Source organism: Sycon ciliatum, chromosome 4 (assembly GCF_964019385.1).
Source record: "Sycon ciliatum chromosome 4, ocSycCili1.1, whole genome shotgun sequence".
In the NCBI taxonomy this organism is placed as follows: Eukaryota; Metazoa; Porifera; class Calcarea; order Leucosolenida; family Sycettidae; genus Sycon; species Sycon ciliatum.
The window spans coordinates 24,833,417-24,857,077 of NC_088646.1; the positions used below are offsets into that span (position 1 = coordinate 24,833,417).

Consider the following 23,661-nt stretch of genomic DNA (forward strand, 5'->3'; position numbering starts at 1 on the left):
TTGCACCATGCCGTTGTTGTGCGCCGGCAAGGGGGTCGGATTTCAGTTGCCAGCACTGTACATGTAGTAACATAGTGGCTAACCTTTGTCAAAAATGTGCGCTCCGATGACCAAGTAAGTAGTTTACAAAGTCAGGATGAGCCATTCGGAGTGTAGTCAGAGAGCTGCAGCCAGTGCGGGGATGTTGAGGTTGCTCGTCGTATGCGCTTTCTCAGTGTTGTAGCTCAATGGCTGCGACGATATGCTGCGATGCAGTCTACTTACTAATACTTGTAGTAGTAGATCTACCCACCACCGAGTCTAAGCCGCCGGGGCGTAACTAGTGTTACTTCCTCGTAAGGCCACATGCACAGTATCTGTATAGTCTGCAACATTCCTTCATTTTTCAGCAAAAATTATGTACTAACTATTAGTATTACTTGCTTGATTTGCAAACACAGGTCCTGCACCAAAATAAATATCGTGCCAATGCCAATGGCAATGGCAATGCCATGACTGTTATGATGTACATGCATGTAGATCTACATGTACATGTACATGTACATAGTCATTGTACAAGTAATACACTGAGTCTGTAGATCTATCTTACTATGACTGTCACGCATGTGCCTACAGCTGTGCACTCTTTTTGGCTGGTGCCGTTTCTCGATTATTCCCCTCAGCAGCCAGCAATGTCATTATGGCAATAACAGCTATTGTAGTTGACAGCTGGACATCATGACATTTCCTGTCTGCATACTATGCAAAGTGATTATTAGCTGCCCGGAGATTATTAGCTATTATTAATTAAATTTTGTCGTGGGCTACTAGTTTTGCTACTACACGGCTACTTTATTATTATTTTATTTACTTGAATTGAAAAGCACATAACCACCAGGAAAGCTGACAAAGAAAAAAGAGCAAGAAAAGACAGATAAAATACTGTACAATACATTGTACTACAATGTAGTTTTGGCCTGAAGGCTGAAGCATGAGCGGACCATAGTCCTTTTTCTGTACACATCGGACCATTGGGTTTGAGGGAAAGATGCAAACTGAAAAAAAAAGTATACAAATAATCTACGTGGAGATAAAAGTAGCTATGAAAAGTGTGAATGCCGCAGACATCACCACGCAACATGACAATTTGTTCAAGGTTTGGTTTTGTGTGTTTCCAAAATCGATTTTCACGCTCCGATCATCAGTGGAAATACGGAACTAAAGAGATCAAGGGAAAAACAAAGGTTAAAAATCCAAAGAAGTGTGACACATGACGGGTAACTTGTGGTAAGTATTACAAAAAGTGAGAACTAAAATAAAGAGTAAGTGTGACAAACGGGCATGAACAGTGCAGAAACAACTCATGAACACGGGGTGCAAACCCACGAAAATAACCTTAGTGCTAAAACATGTTCTTTTTGCTTACACAAATCGGGCTTATGCGTACGAACAAGAGTGCATAAACTGTTTATGGACTCTTGGTACGAATACAAACAGCTTCAAGGACCTTCAACTGCTGGACATAACGGGCACGACACAGTACAGAGAAGTGGGAATCATCATAAACACTCAAACAATCGGGACGAGATAACAAATGCAAGTACACTTTTTGTAATACTTACCACAAGTTACCCGTCATGTGTCACACTTCTTTGGTTTTTTAACCTTTGTTTTTCCCTTGATCTCTTTAGGTCCGTATTTCCACTGATGATGGGAGCGTGAAAATCGATTTTGGAAACACACAAAACCAAACCTTGAACAAATTGTCATGTTGCGTGGTGATGTCTGCGGCATTCATACTTTTCATAGCTATTGGAAAAAAGTCTGAAGAAAAATTGACTGTCACCACCAGGGTGGACTCGAACCAGGAGGGACCTTCGCTTTTATGTGTCCTGTAAACATCACTGGTGCATACAATTGTACTGTGTAGGCATAACTCACATGAGAGAGATCGGAAAACATAGTTGACTCGCTGCTAGGGCCCGGCGTAATATGCCCAAAACTTTGCCGAAAATGCTTTTGGGAAATTCTCGTAAACCTTGCCGAAAATGCTCGGAAAATGCTCACTTTTTTGTAATCCTCAGCACACACGCCGTCAAAACCAGGGAGTCAGAAAATACCGGTATTTTACGACTCCCTGGTCAAAACCATAATATTATTTTCAATTCATAAACTACTCCACAAGAAGCTAACCCACGGAATGCGGAAGTGACGTTCTTGTTTGGGAAGTTTTTCTTCTCTCAATTTTGATACACAACGGCCAAGTGCTCCGATTCCCCCAAAATGCTGCATCACGAGCCAAAGAGTTCGCGGATTGTACCGAAAATGCTCAAACATGCCGGCATAATAGCGGGGCCTACTCGCTGCAGTTTAATACCATGCTACAGACTGTAGACCTACAGGCTACAGTTCGAGAGCTCGGGTCGACGGTGTTGCCAGGATTGTACTTGTATCTACCTCAAGAAAATGCGGACTATGAGAATGATACCAGCTCATCTCTTCTGTTCATGGCGGAATACCTACAATGTAGTACATAATATGTTTCAAGACGATGAATGCAAGAGTCTACACTACGAATTCCGATTACCGGTATGTCCTCGAAGGGGAACTATAGCGTTCGACCAGGGCCTATTCACAGGTGTATGCCTGTTAGACATGTCCAAAGCCTTCGATAAAGTCCAACATGTCAAGCTATTGCAGGATCTCCACAGTGTTGGGGTGTCCGGTACTGCCTTGGACTGGTTCGCCAGCTACCTATCCGGTCGCACTCAACGTGTCTGTCTGGGGTCGCGGACTAGCTCTATATCAGCTTGCACGAGTGGTGTCCCCCAAGGTTCGGTGCTGGGCCCCATTCTGTTCAGCCTTTACACCCGCGAGGTCCCCGCTGTAGTTGGCCAGTCCGAGTCAGTTCAATTCGTGGACGACATTGCGCTCGCGTGCAGCCGGCGAACAGCACAGGAGGTGTCCGATGTCTTATCTGCTTCTGTTTCAATCCTTGCAGACTGGCTGAAGGATCGAGGCCTGATCCTCAATGCCGGCAAGAGCCAAGTCGTGCCAATTCCTGCCGGCCGTCAGCACACAGCGGATCTACAGGTCGTCTGCCATGACACTTCACTGCCTAGTGTGCCAAGTGCTAATATCTTGGCGCAACAATCGATTCCGGCATGTCCTGGCACGCCCACATTGCCAAATGTTCTGCACGCGTGTCGCAGAAGATCGGAGCACTCTGGCGAATGCGCCGCTGCCTGAATCACCAGTCACGCATGACCTACTTTAGATCGCTGATCATGTCTGACCTGCTGTATGCCTCAAACGCGTACTCTAGCTCACTGCAAAGAAGGTACCTCGACCGTCTACAGGTCCTGCAGAACAGGGGGGCTCGTGCTGTCTTTGGCCGCCCTCCGTGGTCGTCTGCCCGCGACCTGCTGGAGCGCATTGCAGTGTTCCGTGTGGCAGAAGTCTTCAATCAGAAGCTAGCATACCTGGTGTGGCGCTGTCGTTATGCACTGGCAAGTCCAGAGTTGCAAGCCCTGCTAACCCCCGCTGCACCCGGCCCTACTCGGCTCCAAATGAGTCCAATCTGCCATGGCCTGGGCCTGTGCGTGCCAGTTTCCCATTCGGTTGCGGGGCGGGGGCGCCTTGCTTGCAAGGGTGCTGTATAATAAGTGTATTATGGAATGCCCTTCCCAGCGACATCCGTGCCATCCATCACGCTCGGCAGTTTCGCACGCAGGTAATCCCCTATACCTGTGCCCTGTAGATGTCGACAAGCGAAATCTGATTTTTTTCTGTTCTCTTTCTGTTGTACCCGATCTCCCTCTGATGTACCGCTGAGTCTACGTTGAAGATCAAAGTATTTGAATTCTCATTCTCATTATGATTTTCATATTCGCTTTCATGTTATTGGGTTCTATGCCCGTTTGAATTTGCGAATCAAAATAAATACAAACAAACAAACAAACCAGCCATGATGATGATGCAAGCGCTGCGTGTGCGGGTACTACTGGTACTGTTTCATCTCCGATTCTCAACCAGTATGTCCAGGATACCTTGGATAATGGAGATAATACTAATAGCAATACCTGGCCTTTCTGTCTACAAGTAACTACTTATTGTAGTTAGCGAGCACAAGTCTGCCTACACATGGCTCGCTATGTGAACAAAAAGTAGATCTACGCCGCATGCCCTCCAAACGCCAAGCGCCGAGGATCTCACACCTGAACAGCTGCTAGCCTAGCCAAGCTGCAAAAGTGCGAGGCCACTCACCTTGCTCACATTCACAAGTAATCAGGTAATAGCCGAGTAACAGTTAGTTTTTTTCTTCAGGTGATTCTGGTAAATCTTTTTTTAGAAGAAGCATAAAGCTTAATGAACTCTCCAAAAACAACAAGTAACTCCAAAGCACGAAAAAAGGCCAAAAACTAAACCAAGAACATGTGCAATATTATAAACATGTTATTTAGAAAGACAGGACAGTAACAGTTAGTCGGAGTCCTGCACTTGACTCCTGAACAACGCTGTACAGCTGATCTGAGTGCGGCCTCTGCCAATGCGAACACCGCAAAACACAACGGATGCGCGCCACAACCGCGAATCTCTTCTTATCTCTCTCTCTCTCCTCTCCCCCCCCCCCCCCCCCCCTTCCTCGCAGCTAGAGCTAGCCCTAGCCTAGGCCCTATCTTCCAGCAATGACGTAACGCGTTTTTCTTGTATTTCCCTGGCCTTCATGGCTTCAACGAGTTACGTAACGACCACGTAAGTATTTTAAAGCATTTATTTAGTTTCGTTGGACACGATCAAGGAAAGCCGACGGCAATGCAGTTCAGTATGTACATGTGCCGCTGATTGTGCGATCTAGAAACAGAAATGTTATCGGTATCGCTTTCTGCACCAACTAACGAGTTACGAGTTACGAGTTACGTTTACTTGACCAAGACAGGCCCTGATTCCCCTGAACTAGCAGGCTACTTGTCTTTTGTCATCGGATGAAGCAGACTGCACGGGTCCGTACTGTGTCACTGTGTTAGTGTGTACTCGTAGATCTACTTGTGCAGTGCTTGTACTTGCAGTTGTGGTAAGTCGGGTATGCGACAGGTATCAGCTTGGGAAAACCCCCACCTGAAGAAGAAATTCCCAGTCACCCAAATCATTGCCAAAGCCCGAAGCCTCGGCGAAGGGAAGTTGCGCTCAGGGCCGGGGGTAGTGTGATGACTGTCGATGCCTCTCACTCTCAAGACAAGACTGTTATTGTGTAGTATAGATCTACGTACAGGATGCAGGCACACTGATACTGAAGTGATAGATAATGACTGTAGATCACAAGGCCCGGATGGGGACGGGGCTAGCTGCAGACTAGACAGTAGACTAGTAATAACAGTACTTTTTAGGCGCCAAGATGACAAGAGGCTGAAGAAGCCGTTGCAAGTAGTTAGTTTAATTTATGGTTTATCTTTCACTTTTCTGCTGACTGTGAGGTATATAGACGACAGAAGCTACATGCAGATCTTCTTACTACATCTAGTCTATGATCTAGTACCTCCTTCCATAAACACAGCTCAAACTGCAAAGCTTTAAAGGCGCACAAAGCTGGGACTTCGCATTCTACCTTTACTTCCAGTGTCGTTTTTTGTTTATCGCGGACACACAATCTGATACTAGTGATAGTGACACCGTCACCTACACAGACTAGACTACAGCTAGCTAGCGCCTGTTTGACGCGGGAAGCATACTGATTGGCCGTGCATGATTATTTGAATGAAGAACAAGAGCAAGAGCTCTGTCTGAAAAGACTGGCCGCAGCACTGTCCTCAAAACCACCAGGCCATACTAGCCAGCCAGGTATCCATATCAAACGCAAAGACAGCATCCCACGGCCAAGCTCCGAAAGCTTGCTGGATTATTGCCAAGAACTGAGCTCTTCGGATTTGAAATCATTGTCACATCGGTAACGTGTGGACAGGACGCCGTCAACCCTGCAGAACCCCCCAAGCTTTCGCTGGGAATAAGTGTGCTTCGGTGCCAAAACTCGCAGCGCCGCGCAGATCCAACTCTAAAATACGACTAACGGTCGCTATGTGAATCCAGAAGGAGGATGTCCGCCTTGCCAGCACGTTCAGTGAGGAGAGAGTGAGGAATCCGCAACGGGCAGCCGAGACAGGAGTCTCGGCGTTGATGCGCAAACCTCAGGTGAGTGATCGATGATGATCTGGGATGATGAATGTGCTTTTACTTTTAGATTTTGGAGGACTGCTTGAACACTGGTGCAGCACACAGCCTGCAGCCAGTTACCAAGCCTGGCAGGTCTACGTGTACAGCATACCATTGTTTCAGTTAGTTCATCTGAAACGCACGTGTACTCACGGAATTAGTGCATGCTATGCGCTAGTGTCAAAGAGTAAAAATGTTGGCTATGAAATAATTGGTGCCAGAACTATGGCTGTATGGGGAGGATTGCATGGTACTGTACTGACAGCGGTACAGTCATGCCATACTCAGCTTTGGCTTGATTCACACATCACGGATATCAAGAGTACTAGTACATCATTGCTGTAGTGGTTCTACAAACGTACCAAAGACATCTTGTATAAACTAGCTTCGTTTAGAACAAATCACAAGTGTGTTTGAATACAGAGAACGACAGAGAGATGAAAGGAAAAGCCAGGCAGGCAGGTACAGCTAAAGTGCGTACCATACATCATGTCAGACAGCGCGGCGGGATGAATGCATACATGTCACATACATGTAAAAGGGTACAATGACAAACCGTGAGTGGAATGTGCATCCACCACGAATTGCCTCCATGGAAGAGATGCACAGGGGCTGAGAGCAGCTCTCCCAGTGGCACCCGCCCGCCAATAGGAACTGGGGAAATGACCACTACAAGTAGGATTGTAGGGGAAATGGGAAATGAGAGTTACATTCAATCAACTAGTACTAGTACGCAAGAGGAAACAGCCCTATTTTACTTCCTTTTGTGTACCTCTTGCGTATTACTCTCTGCCCATTCCAGGCATTTGAGCACTATTGCAGGTTAAGGCGCACTGCCTCTGTGAAATTACAGTATTCTGGTCAGACACGGCGGCACCGAAAGTGTACATCACGGGCAGTCAAATTTGAATATGAACCATGCACGTCACTGGTCAGCGGCATGTGGTGCGAATGCAGCCAGCCATGCCACATCATCACAATAGATCATCTCTGAAGAACGGAGCGCCGAAGAACGAACAGCCTAGAATTTTACCAAGCACAGCGGCACACCAATGTACACACTCAACTGTGCATAGACTGTAGTAGTGAGCTACAGGGCTACAGGGCTGCCCCCCCCCCCCCCCCCCCCCCAGTTCTTCGGCGACCGACAGTATTGTATGCAGCTAGCGCATGCTTTGATTGACTGAAAGCATCTGTGCCCAACTGTCTATTGGGTATGGTAGTGGAATCATACTCTCAGGGTTGAAACGATCATTCAATAACTCGCAACGATCAACCAATATAAGTTAACGATCGAAATATTTGAACTCGGATGGTGAACCAATAATAGTTATGACGAAGAAAGGAAAAGGACAAAATGTTACGATATATTATTGGTTTTATCGATACATGTACTTGCTGACTGTACTTGCGTACCTCCAAACACAAGGCTATGAAGAAATTCCATGATGCGTTTGATACAGTAATCGCTTGTGTGGTATTCTGCTGAAAACATTTCAGGCAATTTGTGTCACCGCGCTGCTGACACATGTACACATCTGAGTGGTCCTATCAGCATAAACTAGAAGATTTCATGTTGCTTCTAGAGTAAAGAATCAGGCTTGTCGTCACCCTCTGGCAACTGCCATGAACTCTCCATAGCATGTACTGAGCAAGCCTTCTGGCCAGCAGCATTATAATACGCCCAAGTTATGGCTTCATGCAACCAACCGTGTTGTGCCTTGTAGCTCTCATCACCGGCTCTCATCACCGGCTCTCATCACCGGCTTCTTCCACAAATCGTTCGAAAATACAAGGTGTTTAAGTCTTCTCTCCTGATGTCTTAAAAAAACACGGTTCGTCTGAGACTCGGCAGGAAGCCGAGTTTTCCGCATCTGTAGGAACGCCACCACCGTCTAGGATCAAGGCACAGATGCACCTCCTTAGGGCCCGGTCACACATGCACTGGGGTTCGCTTCGGCGTCGAGGTTCGGCGGCAGCGAGCCTGGTGTCGCTCCAGCGAAACCACGTGTGTATGGTCACACATACAAACAGCGCACAACTCCTACTTCGGCGGAAAATGAGAGTAAGTGGACTGCGGTGCATACGGTACGGAGAATAGACGAGGTCAATGACTATCTTGCACGCATTTTTGTTGCATGGACATCATACGCATACAAATGTCTCGTAGCAAGTCCATATACAGCAGACCGTGGTGTTTTCCGCAGAAGCGACAGTCTCGCTTCAAAAATTTTGGAGGAAGCGGATTGGAGTTTCCGCTGAAGCGGAAGTTCTGCTTTTCGCCGTTGCCATGCCATTTTTCGCTCCTGCGACCTCGCTTCAGCGTATACACTACTTTCCAGTGCATGTGTGACCTGGCCCTAAGCGGTGGGAGGTGAGTAGATCAGACCCACCACAAATTCGTCAAAAAACCAAAATCCCATTCACTGACTGCATCCATGTTTCCCTCGTCGAAGGCCACGAGTTCTCCAATCCTTCCGCTTCCAAGCAGGACTTGAACCTGGTACCCTCTGTTTTCCAATCATGGTCTTAGACCATCCCACTATGCTTGCCTGCTTGAAAATACATGCTTGCACCTGCTTGCACTCGTATCCACTGTTGGATGGATGAAACAACAACATACTGTACACGGGAAATCGCGGATTTGGACGAAAATTGCGAAATTTGTTGCATCCGTGGAGTTGCGATTTCCGTTCAACCCCGTTCCAACTCTGCAATCCATTTAGTAGCATGCCGTTGTCATGAACTCAAACGACTATCATAGTACTTTAGACAAAGTATGCATCGCTGTATTCAGCACACTCAAATACCTCAGCAGCTGCCGTCTCCGATGGCGATTTCCCAGACCCTAGTAATAGTATTTCACCCAACGACAGCTTTTAAAACTCATTCCGCGTGTGTGCTGTTGACTCGCCAGCTTGTTCATTTTTTACCCAATGTTCTAGTTACATGTTAGCTGCTTTGCAGTTCAGATCAAATTATATCACGTGAGCGGCCTGAGAAAAGCCAGGGGGAGGACATCACTGTTGTTGTTGCTTTTATTTATTTTGCTAGACCGTAGTACCTGTAGTGATGCCACGGAAGCGGAAAGGCGGTTCTTGACCCGCCCTGTATGCGAACTCGTGTCATTTTTCTTTTCTTTTTCTTCTTTTGTAATGATGCTGTTCCTCTCCCAAAGCCAATGTGGACGGGCGATTTATAATAATCGTAATACGCGGTGGAGTTCTTTCAGCCTACCACCATTAGCATCCATTATGATGCATGGTCTCACCTTTGGCTGCTGGATGTTAGCCCGGTGGGTGCCATTCTCCAAACCTTTGGCCGAGTGCTGATGGGGTATTAATAGCAGCAGGAGTATATAACCCCCAAGAGTGTGCAACTGCCTGAACAGCCTCTATGCAGTGCTGCGACGGCAGAACTTCACATCACGTGACACGGTTCAAGAGGTTACAGTACACTGGCAAACAGTGCAAAGTGACAACAAGAGAGTTGTACCCAAAGCTGGGTTGCGTAATGCGTACAGCCCTGTATCAATCATGCACAGAGTGCAAATAATGTGTACGGGTTCATCACGTGATGTGAAGTTCTGCTGTCGCAGACCCCATAGCTAGCTGGAGTTGCACACTCTTGGGAGTTATGTACTCTTGATAACAGTCCACGACTCTAATGATCTAGGTCTGAGAGCACTGCGATACATCGTCCAGGAACTTACTACATAATGCACACGTACAGCGATAAATCGTAACAACTTAGACCAGAACATCTCAAAGGTAAACAATATGAGTAAAGCCAGATACCGAATGAAAGTCACTATGCCGATAGCGGTCAGAGACCAGGAATCGAGTAGCAGGCAAAACCACTCGCCAGGAGTAACTCGCACTAAAAAATATCGAAAAAGTTCACAAACCAACTGAAGTTCCATGTCCTGCACAGTTTTCTTCAACCATATGATTATCGAGGCTAGCGGCTTGCAGAGTATTCATCGTTCAACCTCGTTCTCACAGATGACAGCGCAAGAGGCGATGTGCTAATGGTGGCAGTGAGAGCAGAAATAGTGCAATATGAACTCAGCAGCCCTTCTGAAATCTAAACCGCGTACCTGACGCTGGTCCAGTGTGATCACGCGCCAGCCGGCTAGAAGCAGCTGCCGCTTCTGGTAGCCATACACACCGCTGACGCTGGATGTGTCTCGTAGCATGTGGGACGGAGGGACAATTAGCAGAGCTACCGGCTGACCAGCCAGTGCCTGAGCCTCTGAAAGCGTAAATCTTGGCATGTAACTCTGCGGCCACATCAGCGGCACAAACTCGCCACTCTCCTTGCAGTAGACTGCCGCCAAGTCAACCCAGTCCCCATACGGGCATGCAACCCTGCAACGGCCAGCCGGGAATAGCGACCTCAAGTGCTTGAACACCGCTGGCCATACCGAATCATAGGGCTCAGAGTGTGGTATGTCCAGGCTATCTGGGAGTAGGAAAGGCTGCAGTGGCCGAACAAAGCATGTTATGTTGGGCGATGTGAGAGCAATAGGGCATTGACGTTGCAAAGCATCAATGCCATGCTCCGGGGGCAGCAGGTTGCAGGCCAAATACGACCAGCTCAGACGAATGAGATCGATGGGCGGAAGTTTGCTGCCCAGCGATTCTGAGCAGTTCTGCAAATTCACCATGGCTTGCTCAGCAGGATAAGACATGAACACAAGCGGATAGAACCATGCATGTGCAAACTCAAGATTGTAATAGCGTGGAACTTGGGTGACAGTGTGCTGACATGCACTGCTGAAGCTGGAGAGCAGGGCCTCATCATAGAGCCGCCCAGTGACGATCATCCTGGACAAACGCAGAACTTCCCAAAAGACCAGTGGCTGCGTTCGTTCTTTCAACAGCTGTACAATACACTTGGAGCATGTTGCCACTAGCTCCGTTCTGAGCACCACATCCAACTGTGACACGCTGGCTAACAGCGATGCTACATAGAGCATAGTGCGGAATGCGGAATCGGGCGTCAATACCTCCTGTGCACTCTCCATGGAGCATATTAGCCTGTCTGCATTTTCATTCATTTCACCCACCATCGCATCGGTCAAGTTCATCTCCATCCAGTGAAGCAATATACTGCCCTCACGCAAATATCTGGGATTTTCTGGGTAATTCAGCACTGACCGCAGCACCTGAAATAAAAATTCCTCACGTTCTGGTGTATGGGCCATGGCCAAGTAGTTTGCCGACAGGGAGTGATTCGTCACCTTGTCAGGAAAGAGGAAGGCGAGTGAATTGTTAATACGCTGTAGCATGTTATTCCGGCTAAGCTGAATGGATTCAGCAACTGTCCGCTGTACAGGAGGTGCGCCCACATTCCCCAACGGTGTCGAGGGCAGATGTCCAGCCGCCTGCTGCAACCTCGTTGGCGCCACGTGGAAACAAGCGCATGGCAACAACCAAGTTGTAGTCAAGCACGCGGTCATGTAACGGTGGCCCAGCAGTGCAGACATATTCCAAGCTCACTAGGTGGCATGTAAGAAAGTGAACACGAGGATACTAGCCAGACAGTCAATGCCAACGCCGACACGATTCCGTCCTCCAGATCAAGGGCAGGCAGGAATTACGCTCCCAGAGTCACCACAGATATGCCCAAGCAAACCTTCTTAGTCTCAAAAAGCCAGCTGAGCTTCCAGCCAATTCTTCCACGGTCGAGTACCAGAACTACGTCGCATACTGTCATCCATGTAGGGACATGATCAGAATCTGTATTTATAACATCTGCATTTGCATCATGAGGAGTTTATGAGGGGTGAATGGATTTTCTCGCAATAAGAACTTATTTTGAACAACATATGATCACAACTGTTGACAACTACTGGCACCCAGGGCCTGACAATATTCGGCTTGCAGTATCAACGCAATCGATTGAATACATCTCACTTCTCTCCTCCGAGTATTCTCCCCCTCACTGCTTCGAATCGTCGCCTTCCCATTTCAAGCATTGTTTCACGTTTCGCCTATTTTGCTGAATTTGAAATCGCTTTTCATTAATTTTTGTTGTTTTGTCAGTTTTGAGCCAAAAACATGTGACCAGTCTCGACCGGCCTGGTCGACCGGGACACTTCTTCGAATCACACGTGTACGATCAGCAAATCGGCAATCAGTTGTGACTGACGACTATGTTTATAGTGACGTGGCGCTGCATTCCCCGCACAACTACTGCCTGGCTGCTACTGCACTCGATCGCTGTAACTTGGTGGACGTACTGGCCGTAGCGAAGGCTCGCTTCCACATGACCCTGATGACGGCCCTTTCTTTTCTTGAAACAATGAAAGTGCTCCTTACTCCGGCTCCTTACTCCAACTGAAATCAAGTCCCTGGACCTGGCAGCTCTTGTATCAGACTACTGATTACATAATCATTGGATCCACCTAGTACCTGGATCCTCTGCCTCCGGGTGGAAACCGAGAAGATGTGAGTCCGCATTAGTGATCATGGCCTCGACTGCCAAGGCCGACAATGGATGGAGGAATCGTACTAATCATAGGGTAAAACGCTAGAAAGAAGGTAGCGCTACACCGTAGATCATGGTAGATATCGCGCCCGCGGTCCGGATTATTCACTGACTGTTGGCAGTTTGATCAGGAAATCCTGGGGCCTCCGGCGGTCAGGTTAGGCTAGGCTGCGCTTGGCAGTATATTGTTTGGGTCGAAATCCTCGCAGCGTCGAGGTATCGTCATCTACCTTGCGACCCGCGCCCAGCCTACGCCCTAGATCCTCCCCGGCGGCCCCGCAACGCGAATAGCCGAAGAGAAGGAAGAAGGCGAGTGAACAGGTGAGGCTGCTTCTGCAAGTAAGTTTAGACTAAACTAGAGTGTGCTAAGCGGGGTCACAAGCATATTCAGTGAAGGGGCGCACCTTGGCGCATCAACACAAGGGGTGATCATCATCTGGCGATCTTGCTTTGATGTCGTTCTCGGCGCCATGCTGATGATCGGCAGGAGACAAATGCATTGATTTGCGTTATTTCTGTCTGCAGTAAAATAGTAACGGTTGTGCAGATGTGGTGGATTCAGCATCATGGACTCCTGGCGTCCTGGACTCGAGTACTCCACTGTTGAGTAGAAAAGCACAGTCATAATCATTACTGGCGATTTTGGATTGTGTCACAATGTACGTATGTGTACAACTGTTCCGCTATTAATTTTTACGATCGATATGCGGTAGCCAATGGTAGCGATTTTAGAAACTAGTTGAGTGGAAGTGGTTGCGGGTTTGAAGTCTTCGAGTTAGTTCAGGACAAGTACTGTAAAAGCCATTATTCTAACGAGGCGCATATAATAACGATTTCCCCAAATTGACTAGTTTACGTGTACCAAAGGTAACGATTCTCACTCATTCCCAACGCTCAATAGGACAGTATATGTATCGATTTCTGTATAACGATTTCTATTTTAACGACAGATTTCTCCTCGTTAACTCGTTAGAGTTAGCACTTCGTTATATATATGTGGCTTTTACAGTAGTCATCAGGATCCTGCTTTGGCCTAGGACAGGTCCATATCCGACTTTAGTCGAGTTTAGAGTGATTGATTTTGTTGTGGATGAAACGACCTTTTGTGTTGTTGTGTGCACCCACCTAAGGTCCTTTTACCCACCTTATTTTCATCCATGCATAATACCATAATACTTACTTCCAACTGTCTGTCAGGGCAAAGGCATTCAGGGTGGGTGGTTGCTAGGTGATGTGGTGGCTGTATAGTCTGACATGACTCGTCACAAGTATTAGTTGCCGCCTGCCAGGGAATGACACTGCTGCCATCACTGCCAGCATGAGATCAAAAGGTCAACCAGTGTTGGCTATTTATGTTCAAAGACTTTTTACACCAAACACAACCTTACGTTGGCAGGGGCCCCACAAGCTTGAGCAGTGCATCACGTAGAGACGGTGCTGCCACCTCTAGCCTTCTTTCTGCACCAGAATGATCAAACACTCACCTCCGGGTTGTAGACAGCTTGAAGCTGAAGGAGAGGGGGGGGGGGGGGAGAGAGAAAGAGAGAGAGTTCACATGATGGCTGTTGGTTGTACGGATCTACATCACTTCCGATGCTACATTGAGTACTGCATGCAGCTGCAAGTGTATTCCAGTGTTCATTCCTCCGCTGCACTGACCCAACACATTGCGGGTAGTGTGGCGCGTTCAAATTCGAAGGGGGGGGGGGGGGGGGATGCACATCCATACGTAGCTGACTTTCGTTGGCTTTTTCAGTATCTGATTCAGTCCCGACACATGCTGACCAGCTCAAGACACATGCTGACCAGCTCAAGGTATTCCAGTAATGCTTGTGTACACCATGGCACCATGTACACACACACACACACACACACACACACACACACACACACACACACACACACACACACACACACACACACACACACACACACACACACACACACATGCATACGTACACATACACACACACGCACACACACACACACACACACACACACACACACACACTTGAAATGTCCGTACTCATGCCTTTTTCAGTTGCGTCCGGAACAAACTTTGAATGTTGTGGGTAGAGAGAAATGCGAGTTTGAAATCCAGGAGATGTTATGATTGTAGCACTGATAACTTCGGACATATGGAGTGGCACTGTGCCGGAACTGCACAGGCCTCCGTGGATGTTTTGTTTCCCGAAAACTAGCAGCAAGTTTCGCGAACCGAAGTAAATGAATAAAATTTAAAGAAAGGACCAAAATGCTACATGTTCCATCCGAGTAATAAAAAATAAAAAAACAGAAAGCGTTCGCTCAGTTAGTCCCATACTGACCCATGCACATCCAGTGTGCTAGCAGTATGCCGGCATGCCTTCGATCAACGTTATGTTTTCTCCGCGTGGAATCAAGACATACTTCCTGTGGATGTTCCGTAGTGCATTGCGGAAAACTGGATCCGCTCTCGTATGCACTCGTATCAGGTCAGTCTCATGGGAACGCAACCGAACAGGCCACGATCCTACCGGCACACGCGTCCACTGGCTGCCATTTCTTTGCCATTCTTGGTAGTGGCTTTGCTCAGTCATGCATGGCTGTATCCTTCCTCGCAGAACAGTTGTTAACCACTTGTGCACTGCGGCGCTGAGCATTGTGCTCAGGCAGACCTGCACTTCTGGTGCATGGGAGTGGGGTGGGCAGATCCGACACTGAGCACTACGGCAATGCTGCTAGATTTACTCAGTGCGACCGGACGTGGTGATTCCCCCCACGGCAAACATACAGTAGTGTAGGAAATGAAGTTGGGTGGTCAGTAGGAATGTTGGATTTGCATGCATGCATGACCAGGCAATACTGTCTGGCTGGTGGGTGCAGTGTACAGTAACTGTTGCAGTTATTGATCAACTGCGTATCCGGTCGCTTAGGCCAGGCCAGCTGTTCATCAATCGGCTAGTTAAGCTCCAGGAATGCTCCATTGCCAGCATAGTGTTTCTGCTCACATGGTACATCACATGTAGGATGTGTGTGTGTGTGTGCTTGTGTGTGTATGTGTGTGTGTGCGTGCGTGCGTGTGTGTGTGTGTGCTTTGCGTATGGTCCCATATCGGTTCTGCAATGAGTAGCCCATGCATGTGTGGGATGTACCTGGGGAAATCCCTAATCTGTTACCTTTGACTGTGCTGGCATTGTTGCCAGACGCTGTCTCACGGATGAATTTCCCTGTCGCGCACAATTTCCCACTATTTAACACGGTGTGGGGCTCAACTGAAGTTGCACATTCACTCTTTTTGTGTGCTTGTCGGTCTGCCCGTGCTTGCTATACAATGCAGGTTCAGATATTGGAATTAGCCACTAGGTGGCGGCCGTCCACCAGTAAACATGTCTCGCCACGGCCAGGACCCGACACAGGAGCCCATTCCGTTGGCAAGAGAGCACTTGCTGCGACACGCCGATGCAACGGGTGCTACTGTTCCCTTGCAGTTGAGTGCTAGCCCCATAGCACCTCCGCCGATTGGCGGCGGCGTAGCTCGAACATACGGCGAATCGTCGGGGTCGGGGTCTGGCTCAACGACTGTCATTGGTGGCTACGAGCTGCCACTGATGAACACACTCGTGGAGAAGCTGACGTGTGGATCTTGCAGTCGCCTGCTGAGAAATCCATTTCAGCTCGGCTGCGGCGATCGCATTTGCGAGAGTTGCCTGGAGAAGATGCTCAGGTTTGTAGAGAATTGCGATGTAATGTATCTCTCACCTGGCCCTATTGTGGAAGCTTTGGTTTAGAGGTTGATGCAGTCAGACTTTACCCATGATGGGATGGCAGTCGTCATGGCAATCGTCACAGAGTTTGTCCCACTCTGACATCCACTCTGTTCTGCTGCTGTTGCTGCTTATCTTCCTGGTGTACTGGTTTTGCAGGGAAAGCTCCTCGCCTCGTTGTCCAATTGATAATGAGCCGTTCACAAAGGATCAAGTAAGCCCTTTCTGCGCTCCTTGCTCTGTGTGCAATAGAGTTTTGGCTCGAGGAAAAATAGCACACGAAGTGCAGAAGCCACTGGACATTTTGATAAGGCCCTTCGTACGAAAAGTAGCCTCCATTGTAACGACTTTGAAGAGTAATGGTACGATAGGCCGCTTGTAAATATTTCCAGTGGCTACTGCAGTACTGTGCTTCTTGGGCAAAATCGTCATGATGATGTAATGCCTTTTTGTGCCTTCTTTGTAATTATGCCCGACCAATTTGCTATGTGTGAACGAATAGAACCGTGTGGAAAGCAAGACAGTGCTGGCTTACTTCAAACTACTATCAGCAGGTTCAGACAGTACGGTTGGGAGTGTCTCCGTGCCCCTTGATTGTCACGCTGCTCGTAGGGCACAATTCATTGTTGCAATATATAGCTTTCCTTTGTTTTTGTTTGTTTGTTGTTGTTGTTGTTGTTGTTGTTGTTGTTGTTGTTGTTGTTGTTGTTGTTGTTGTTGTTGTTGTTGTTGTTGTTGTTGTTGTTGTTGTTGTTGTTGTTGTTGTTGTTGTTGTTGTTGTTGTTGTTGTTGTTATTGTTCACTGCTAGTGCTTCAAAGACATTTTTGCGAAGCGCGAGATCCTTGCCCTCAGCACACGTTGTCCGTCCACGCTGAAGCGCCGTGATGGGTGTGGGTGGGTTGGGAAGGTTGCGGATGTGGAGGAACATGAAGCTAGTTGTCTGTATTGCGATATCAAGTGCACAAACGCACCGCTCTGTCAGGTGAAGGTTGAGCGCAATCGTCTGGCTGAGCATCTGGAAAGAGAGTGCGCGTTCCGCTCCATCGTTTGCTCGTTCTGTGGCCGAACAATTCTCGCCAATGACATGAATGTTAGTGAAGATGGTGTCAATGAATGATGTGTGTGTGTGTGTGTGTGCACGAGTGAGTGCGTGTGTGTGTGTGTGTGCACGAGTGAGTGTGCGTGTGTGTGTGTGTGTGTGTGTGTTGTTTAACTTGCAGTCATCATGTTTTTTCTGCTCAGTCTACATTGTCTTGGAGCATTTACTTAGTTGCCACACTGGCCCACTCCAAGCACTAAGCTACTTAATAAGCCGGTCCTAGGTGAATTAGTAGCAGAAGTACATAACTCCCAAGAGTGTGCAGCTCCACTAGTCTATGGATACTGTCCCGCAAAGTTAAGTTGATGTCATTTTTATGATGCAATGTGCATTTCACACGTATTATCACAATTTACCAGACATAGCCTGGACCTGCGATTGACAAATCCCGATGTTATCATGTACAGATTAGTTCAAGGAAAGACGCGTGATGCGCTGACACCCTGTACACACATCGTAAATCACTCATGCGAGGAGCACTGCACCGTAAAAGGATGTCAACTTGAAATTCTGTCGGGACAGCAGGGTACTAGTATGCGAGAGTTGCACACTCTTGGGGGTTGCCGTATTTCCCCGGATATAAGTCGCACCTTTTTGCACTTAACTTCAAGGGCAAAGAAGGGGATGCGACTTACAATCGAGAGTGACATCCTACTTATATGCATGTATCGGAAACAATGTGGTTCAAACTTCAAAGTGGGGGTGCGACTTATAATCGAGTGTGCCTTACAATCGGGGAAGTACGGTATGTACTCTTGGTATGAATAGCAGTAGGTTTATTGTCTAAAGTATGTCTGTCATATGTGTACTGACTTGCCCAACGACCATAATGCATCAACTCTGTGCGTTTCTCTAAGCCGTCTGATGACTCTGAGCACGGCATTGTAAACGCGTGGATGAGTGCAAGGCTACCGTATGATTATAAATCCCAGTTTGGGATCAAGGACGATGTGTAGTAATCATCCTGTACCGGTGTGCAGTGTTGCGTGGAGCCGATTCCATTCCTAATCTGTGTGTGTGTGTGTGTGTGTGTGTGTGTGTGTGTGTGTGTGTGTGTGTGTGTGTGTGTGTGTGTGTGTGTGTGTGTGTGTCATAGACTCACCAACTTGAAGCATGTACAGCTACCCCATTACCGTGCCCAAACAAATGCTCTGCACCAAAGATGCTGAGAAAAATGGTAAGGGCCCAGGAACTAAGTACACATGAACACACTGTATAAATTTACCCAGCTTACCTGCCATATGCCTACAAGGTCAATTTTTGCCATTGTGTTTAGACCTATGTGTCGCGCACCTATTCTTTGTGTTTTAACTTATATTGGTTATTCTACACAACTGTTGGATTCTACTTGTGTCTGCTTCTCCGGCATCCTAGCACGTTCAGAGACCCAAATGCTTTTTCTGGTTCTGTTACTTCTCCTTCTGGTGGCACAGTTCAAGGAGCACCTGACAAAGTGCCCCCTTCATATCGTGGGCTGCTATTACGCGTTTGCAGGATGTGCCTTTCGGGTAAGGACGTGTATTCTTCTTGTATGTGCGTAGAACTACATGACATGTACCATGATTGTGCTGGAACATGTCTGGATGTTAACAAGTTTTAAATAACAACGACTGTCACAATACTCTAAGATCAGATACTTTAACGTCAATTAAAGTTAACGATCTCCGGATTTTTGTGGGTTAACGAGGTGAAATTCTAACGAATTCTGTCTCAAAACTGGTAAATGACTGTACATGTACATATCGTTTACAGTCAGACCTCGCATAACCGCACACATCCGTTTTCCACAACAATATCCGGATAGGCGAGGGAACCGGATAATCGAACACACACACTGTATGTATGCATGGCATATGCTGTAAATCGGTAACCAGCGATTTTCTTCCGGATGGCGAGGGATCCGGATGGCGAGAGGACCGGATAAGCCAGGTCTGACTGTACTACATAACGACTTCAATTTTTTTTATTCGTTTAATCGTTAGAATTAAATGTTCGTTAACATTACTGGTCTTACAGTAAGTCGCTGTGCGGGAATGGCATGTACTGGCCATGGGTATTGCTGCACGGGTAAGGTTCAATCGCACTGGATAGAGACACGACTCATTGTTACAAGAGTCCCCCCCCCCCCCACACCCCAGACACATACAATACTCTAGTACTCTATGCCGCTAGGGGGGTTTCAGGATGTGTCGGCGGCAACCGAGAGCATGCTGACACAACAGCTCGTCGGTTCCTGTTGCTTGTCCGTTACACAGGGCCCCAGGAAGGATCTACCGGAGCATCACAGCGCCAACATGCCCTACCACTTGCAGCTCTGCTCACTAGGCTTTCAGAACCTGCAGAGAGAAGTGGGTGCGCTGAAGGAACAGTGTGCGGCCACTGAACAACGGATGGAGAAGTTTGGCGGGAAATTTGAGACGATGGTGGCGGAGGTGAGCGAGCAGGCACTGAGCAGAAAGGAAGCAGCAACCCCATCCAGTGCATCATCTGTTGAAGGGGCTGTTGAAGATGTCGAGAAGAACATGGACATCCTCATGCAACAGCAGCGTGTGATGGACAAGTAAGCACTGGACTAAAGCGGGTGATTTTCTAGGAGATGTCCCCCACTTGGACAGAAAGTTGTCCTGATCAATTTCAAGTTTGCTGATTTCCTGGGACAGGCGGGGCAGGCTAAGGAGTCACATCCAGCCCCTGGCGTATATGTGTGTGGTCCTTGAAACACAGGTAGGCACTGTGTTAGGCACTGATTGTGCTCCATACATAATGTGCAGAGCTATTCACTTAGTGCCTTTTGTGTGCGTGTGTGTGTGTGTGTGTGTGTGTGTGTGTGTGTGTGTCACAGTGTGTGTGTGTGGGTCCTTGACTTATTGGAATCCCTCTGAACTCTTATGCGATGTGTTGTTTGTAACCTGGTCACTTCTGCTCTGCAGGGCCATGACGACATATGACATTCAGCTGAATGACCTGAACATGCGCTGTGACCTGCTGGAGGTGAAGACGTGCAACGGGATTCTCGTCTGGAAGATCGCCGACTTCATGCAGCGTCGTCGAGAGGCGCTCAGCTCTCAGACGCCGTCGCTCTACTCGCCGCCGTTCTACACATCGCCGTGCGGCTACAAGATGTGCGCGCGCCTCTATCCGAACGGCGACGGCCAGGGCAGCTCCACGCATCTGTCCATCTTCTTCGTTGTGATGCGCGGCGAGTACGATGCCCTGCTACCCTGGCCATTCCAGCAGCGTGTCACCATCAAGCTGCTCGATCAAAGCGCGCCCGCCGGTGCCGAGGCCGCTCGCATGGACGTCGTCGAGACCTTCAAGCCGGATCCGGCCAGTTCGTCGTTCCACCGTCCCATGAAGACAATGAACGTGGCGACTGGCTGTCCACTGTTCATGCCGCTGGCCGAGCTGATTTCGAAGGAGAAGCGCTACATCCGCGACGACACCATATTCATCAAGGTCATTGTGCATCCGCCGGGATCCAGGGCGCCCGACTTTCCCATGAAGGTGCAGTAAGCAGTGGTGTCGCTAGGTTCAGGACTTTACCCAGTCCTGCCGTGATACTCCTCACACTGGCGGCGCGTGTGATGCTGCACTGTGACCTGGGCATGGCTCCTCACAACCAATAACCACACAGGCTCCTATCATCATCATCTCATGATGCACTCGCCATTGTTGACTCTGGGCGTATAGCCGCGGCTAAGAAATGGATGTCTACACCAAGTATGGACTCAGTCAAATTCACAGTTTGGCCAGTGCAGCAACGGAAGTAGTAATCAAATACATGTCTGTGGAGAGCTAGAGCAGTGGCAGTGGCCACTTGCAGGATACACAACACAATGGTACACGTAGTGCTGGAAGAGTGGCAGCTTACATTCTTTGTGCATTCCCATGTACACCAGGATTATGCCAGTACAGACCAGTTGTGTGTTTCCTGGTGTTGTGTACTCAGTTCACGGCTACTGGCTGCTTGCTGGGCAGATACACCGATCAGCATTCCATCAGGCAGTGCGGCATGCCCAAGCATGCATGTGGGCAGTAGCTCAATGTCCCGGCATTGTGTAAGAGCACTCACTGTGTAGAACGGCCACACTTTGCTTTGTCAATCATGTGACCTCTCTGCGCTCAGTGAAAAGGTGACCGGCATCCCAAACAAGCTGCCTGGAGGACACCAGTAGTGAGATGATCTTGCTCAGTTTGTGCCAACCATCGGATCCTCCCTATACCAGGCTATCCCATTGCTCATGTACTATGCAGCTGCAGCAGCAGCAGCAGCAGCACGCCATTCAAGTAAGAAAGGGTAGTACCGGTGTCATGGCAGCTTGGTCAGACCTACGGAGATGAGACAGCACTTACCTACAAGATGTGTGCGCCCGTTTCGTGCAGCGCTGTCATGCCCAATGAGTAGGGACAAGACTGAGTACACTAGTCGTATGGAGGATATGTACTCTTGTTAACGACCGTGCGAATCATCGTTCTTTTTGAAGTATTCCTTTGCAAGTACACTGAGGAAAGAGACTGAACTGGCTCAGTAGTCACCGTGAACAGTGGACACTACGGGCACTATGTCCATAGTCAATACACCGTCTCGTTTCGTCTAAATCCTGATTGAGTTCATGAGAAAAGCCACGCGATTAACTAACTTGCCGGACTTGAGTGACTTTATATCCTTGTTTCCAGACACCATACCTACAATCATACCGTTGAACTGATCTAATCACACTGTGGGAAGGACATGTGCCGCTACTATTGTAGGCTATTGACTGTTTGACCGAGGTGCCCAGAGCTGACTCACAGGCGTTGTGCATGTACCTAGTGCTTGCACTGAATGAATTATTTGTATTGTAATATTTTGTTATTACTAATATCCAGCACACACTGAGACTTTCATTGAAACTGTTGACATTCGCCGTATTGATATCATAATTATTACAGTGTATGCCGCACTTTGCCCGCTGGAGACACATTATCCAGGATTATACCTACACTGGTTCTTTTCCAAGAAAAGCTGCTGCCGAAACACCTCAATCTCAAAGATTGCACCGAATTGCTGCTGGGTGCTGAGCCGCTGACTAGGCTGCATGCATGCATGTACATTGTACAATGACTTATGTAGTAACCGTTGTATGGTTATTAGGTTTGCGAGGTTTGGTTCTAGCTGCCTACCTGTCTTTATGAAGTGAATCTGCTGTGCAGTTTTTTTTTGCCATGGTCATGGTGCTTCTCAGTGTTTTTTTCTAAACTTGTTTTATACCAGTAATATTTATGACAGTCGATTTCCTAAGTTGATATAGTTGGCACTGATTCTTTCTCCCCCTCCGATACATTTTCGTCGGCTCTTTATGATGCCATAGTGTGTGATTAATGAAGCTGCCTTAATGCCAAGAACATTTCTTTTGCTTGTCACATGTATTGAAGCTTTTTGACCGCAGTCTTGCTGAACATGTCCGCGGTTATGAAACATGTTATTCGTGGTCTGTAATGGTGGGCGATTCTAAGGAGCAGACCACAAATAACATGTTTTATAGCCGACTTTTCTTCTTCTTCTTCTTCTTCTTCTTAGCAGGGAGGGGGTGAACGTGCCAGTCATCGCTGTGCATTCGTAACCATCATGATTGTGACAAAATTGAAAACACTAACAATCATGCCGGGAACTGTCTGTACTCCGGACACTAAGCTAGCTGTCTTGAACTACCTGTACATGTCTCAACTAAAATTTACTTGAAGACTCAAGTCCTAAGCCCTGTCCTTGTTACTGTACTGACTGTTACTAAAGTAGGTCTTCTCAGAAGATGTACAGTGTATGTAGTGTGCTAGCGAGAGACATGATCCTGAACTCACGATACTCTTTACGAGTACCGGTAAAACGTTTCGCCTAATTCGCGAGCCTCAGATGGGTGTTCTTCCTTTCAAAGTTTCATGGGCACACGACCTGGATCATGGAGCCACCCACGCTCAGAGACCGTGACCATGGTGACCGACGGTCAGCTCTGCCATTCTTCAAAGCGACCCTACCCGGTACCCAGCTAGCTGTACTGCTGTATACAGTCATACTGACATAGTGCAGCCATGACTCATGAGCATGGAGACTGGAGTTTGTTTATTATTTGTATCAGGGAGACGTTTATACGATCGAC

The 23,661-nt window shown here is 47.9% G+C and overlaps 1 protein-coding gene across 3 annotated transcripts; it reads left to right on the forward strand.

The window, feature by feature from the left end:
- The first annotated feature begins 5,801 nt into the window (after window positions 1-5,801).
- Window positions 5,802-22,966, forward strand: LOC135815218 (TNF receptor-associated factor 2-like). Of its 3 annotated transcripts, XM_065328483.1 has the most exons (9): window positions 12,396-13,002; window positions 13,207-13,340; window positions 16,001-16,387; window positions 16,587-16,641; window positions 17,237-17,518; window positions 18,624-18,704; window positions 18,961-19,035; window positions 19,783-20,087; window positions 20,458-22,966. In XM_065328483.1, exons 3-9 carry the CDS (start codon window positions 16,050-16,052, stop codon window positions 21,038-21,040), a joined length of 1,719 nt encoding a protein of 572 aa, XP_065184555.1. In that variant the 5' UTR covers window positions 12,396-13,002; window positions 13,207-13,340; window positions 16,001-16,049; the 3' UTR covers window positions 21,041-22,966. The 3 variants fall into 3 exon arrangements, with proteins under 3 accessions (XP_065184554.1, XP_065184555.1, XP_065184553.1); XM_065328482.1 differs by lacking the exons at window positions 12,396-13,002; window positions 13,207-13,340 and adding an exon at window positions 5,802-6,165; XM_065328481.1 differs by lacking the exon at window positions 13,207-13,340 and having other exon boundaries at window positions 12,399-13,002.
- Window positions 22,967-23,661: the final 695 nt, after the last annotated feature.

Bases quoted from the DNA above. Each gene is read 5' to 3' on its own strand.
- LOC135815218 (XM_065328482.1), top strand. From the start codon at position 16,050: ATGTCTCGCCACGGCCAGGACCCGACACAGGAGCCCATTCCGTTGGCA. The intron at 16,388-16,586 runs GTTTGTAGAGAA...CTGGTTTTGCAG, and splicing joins TGCCTGGAGAAGATGCTCAG to GGAAAGCTCCTCGCCTCGTT. The intron at 17,519-18,623 runs GTTAGTGAAGAT...TGTGTGTCATAG, and splicing joins TTCTCGCCAATGACATGAAT to ACTCACCAACTTGAAGCATG.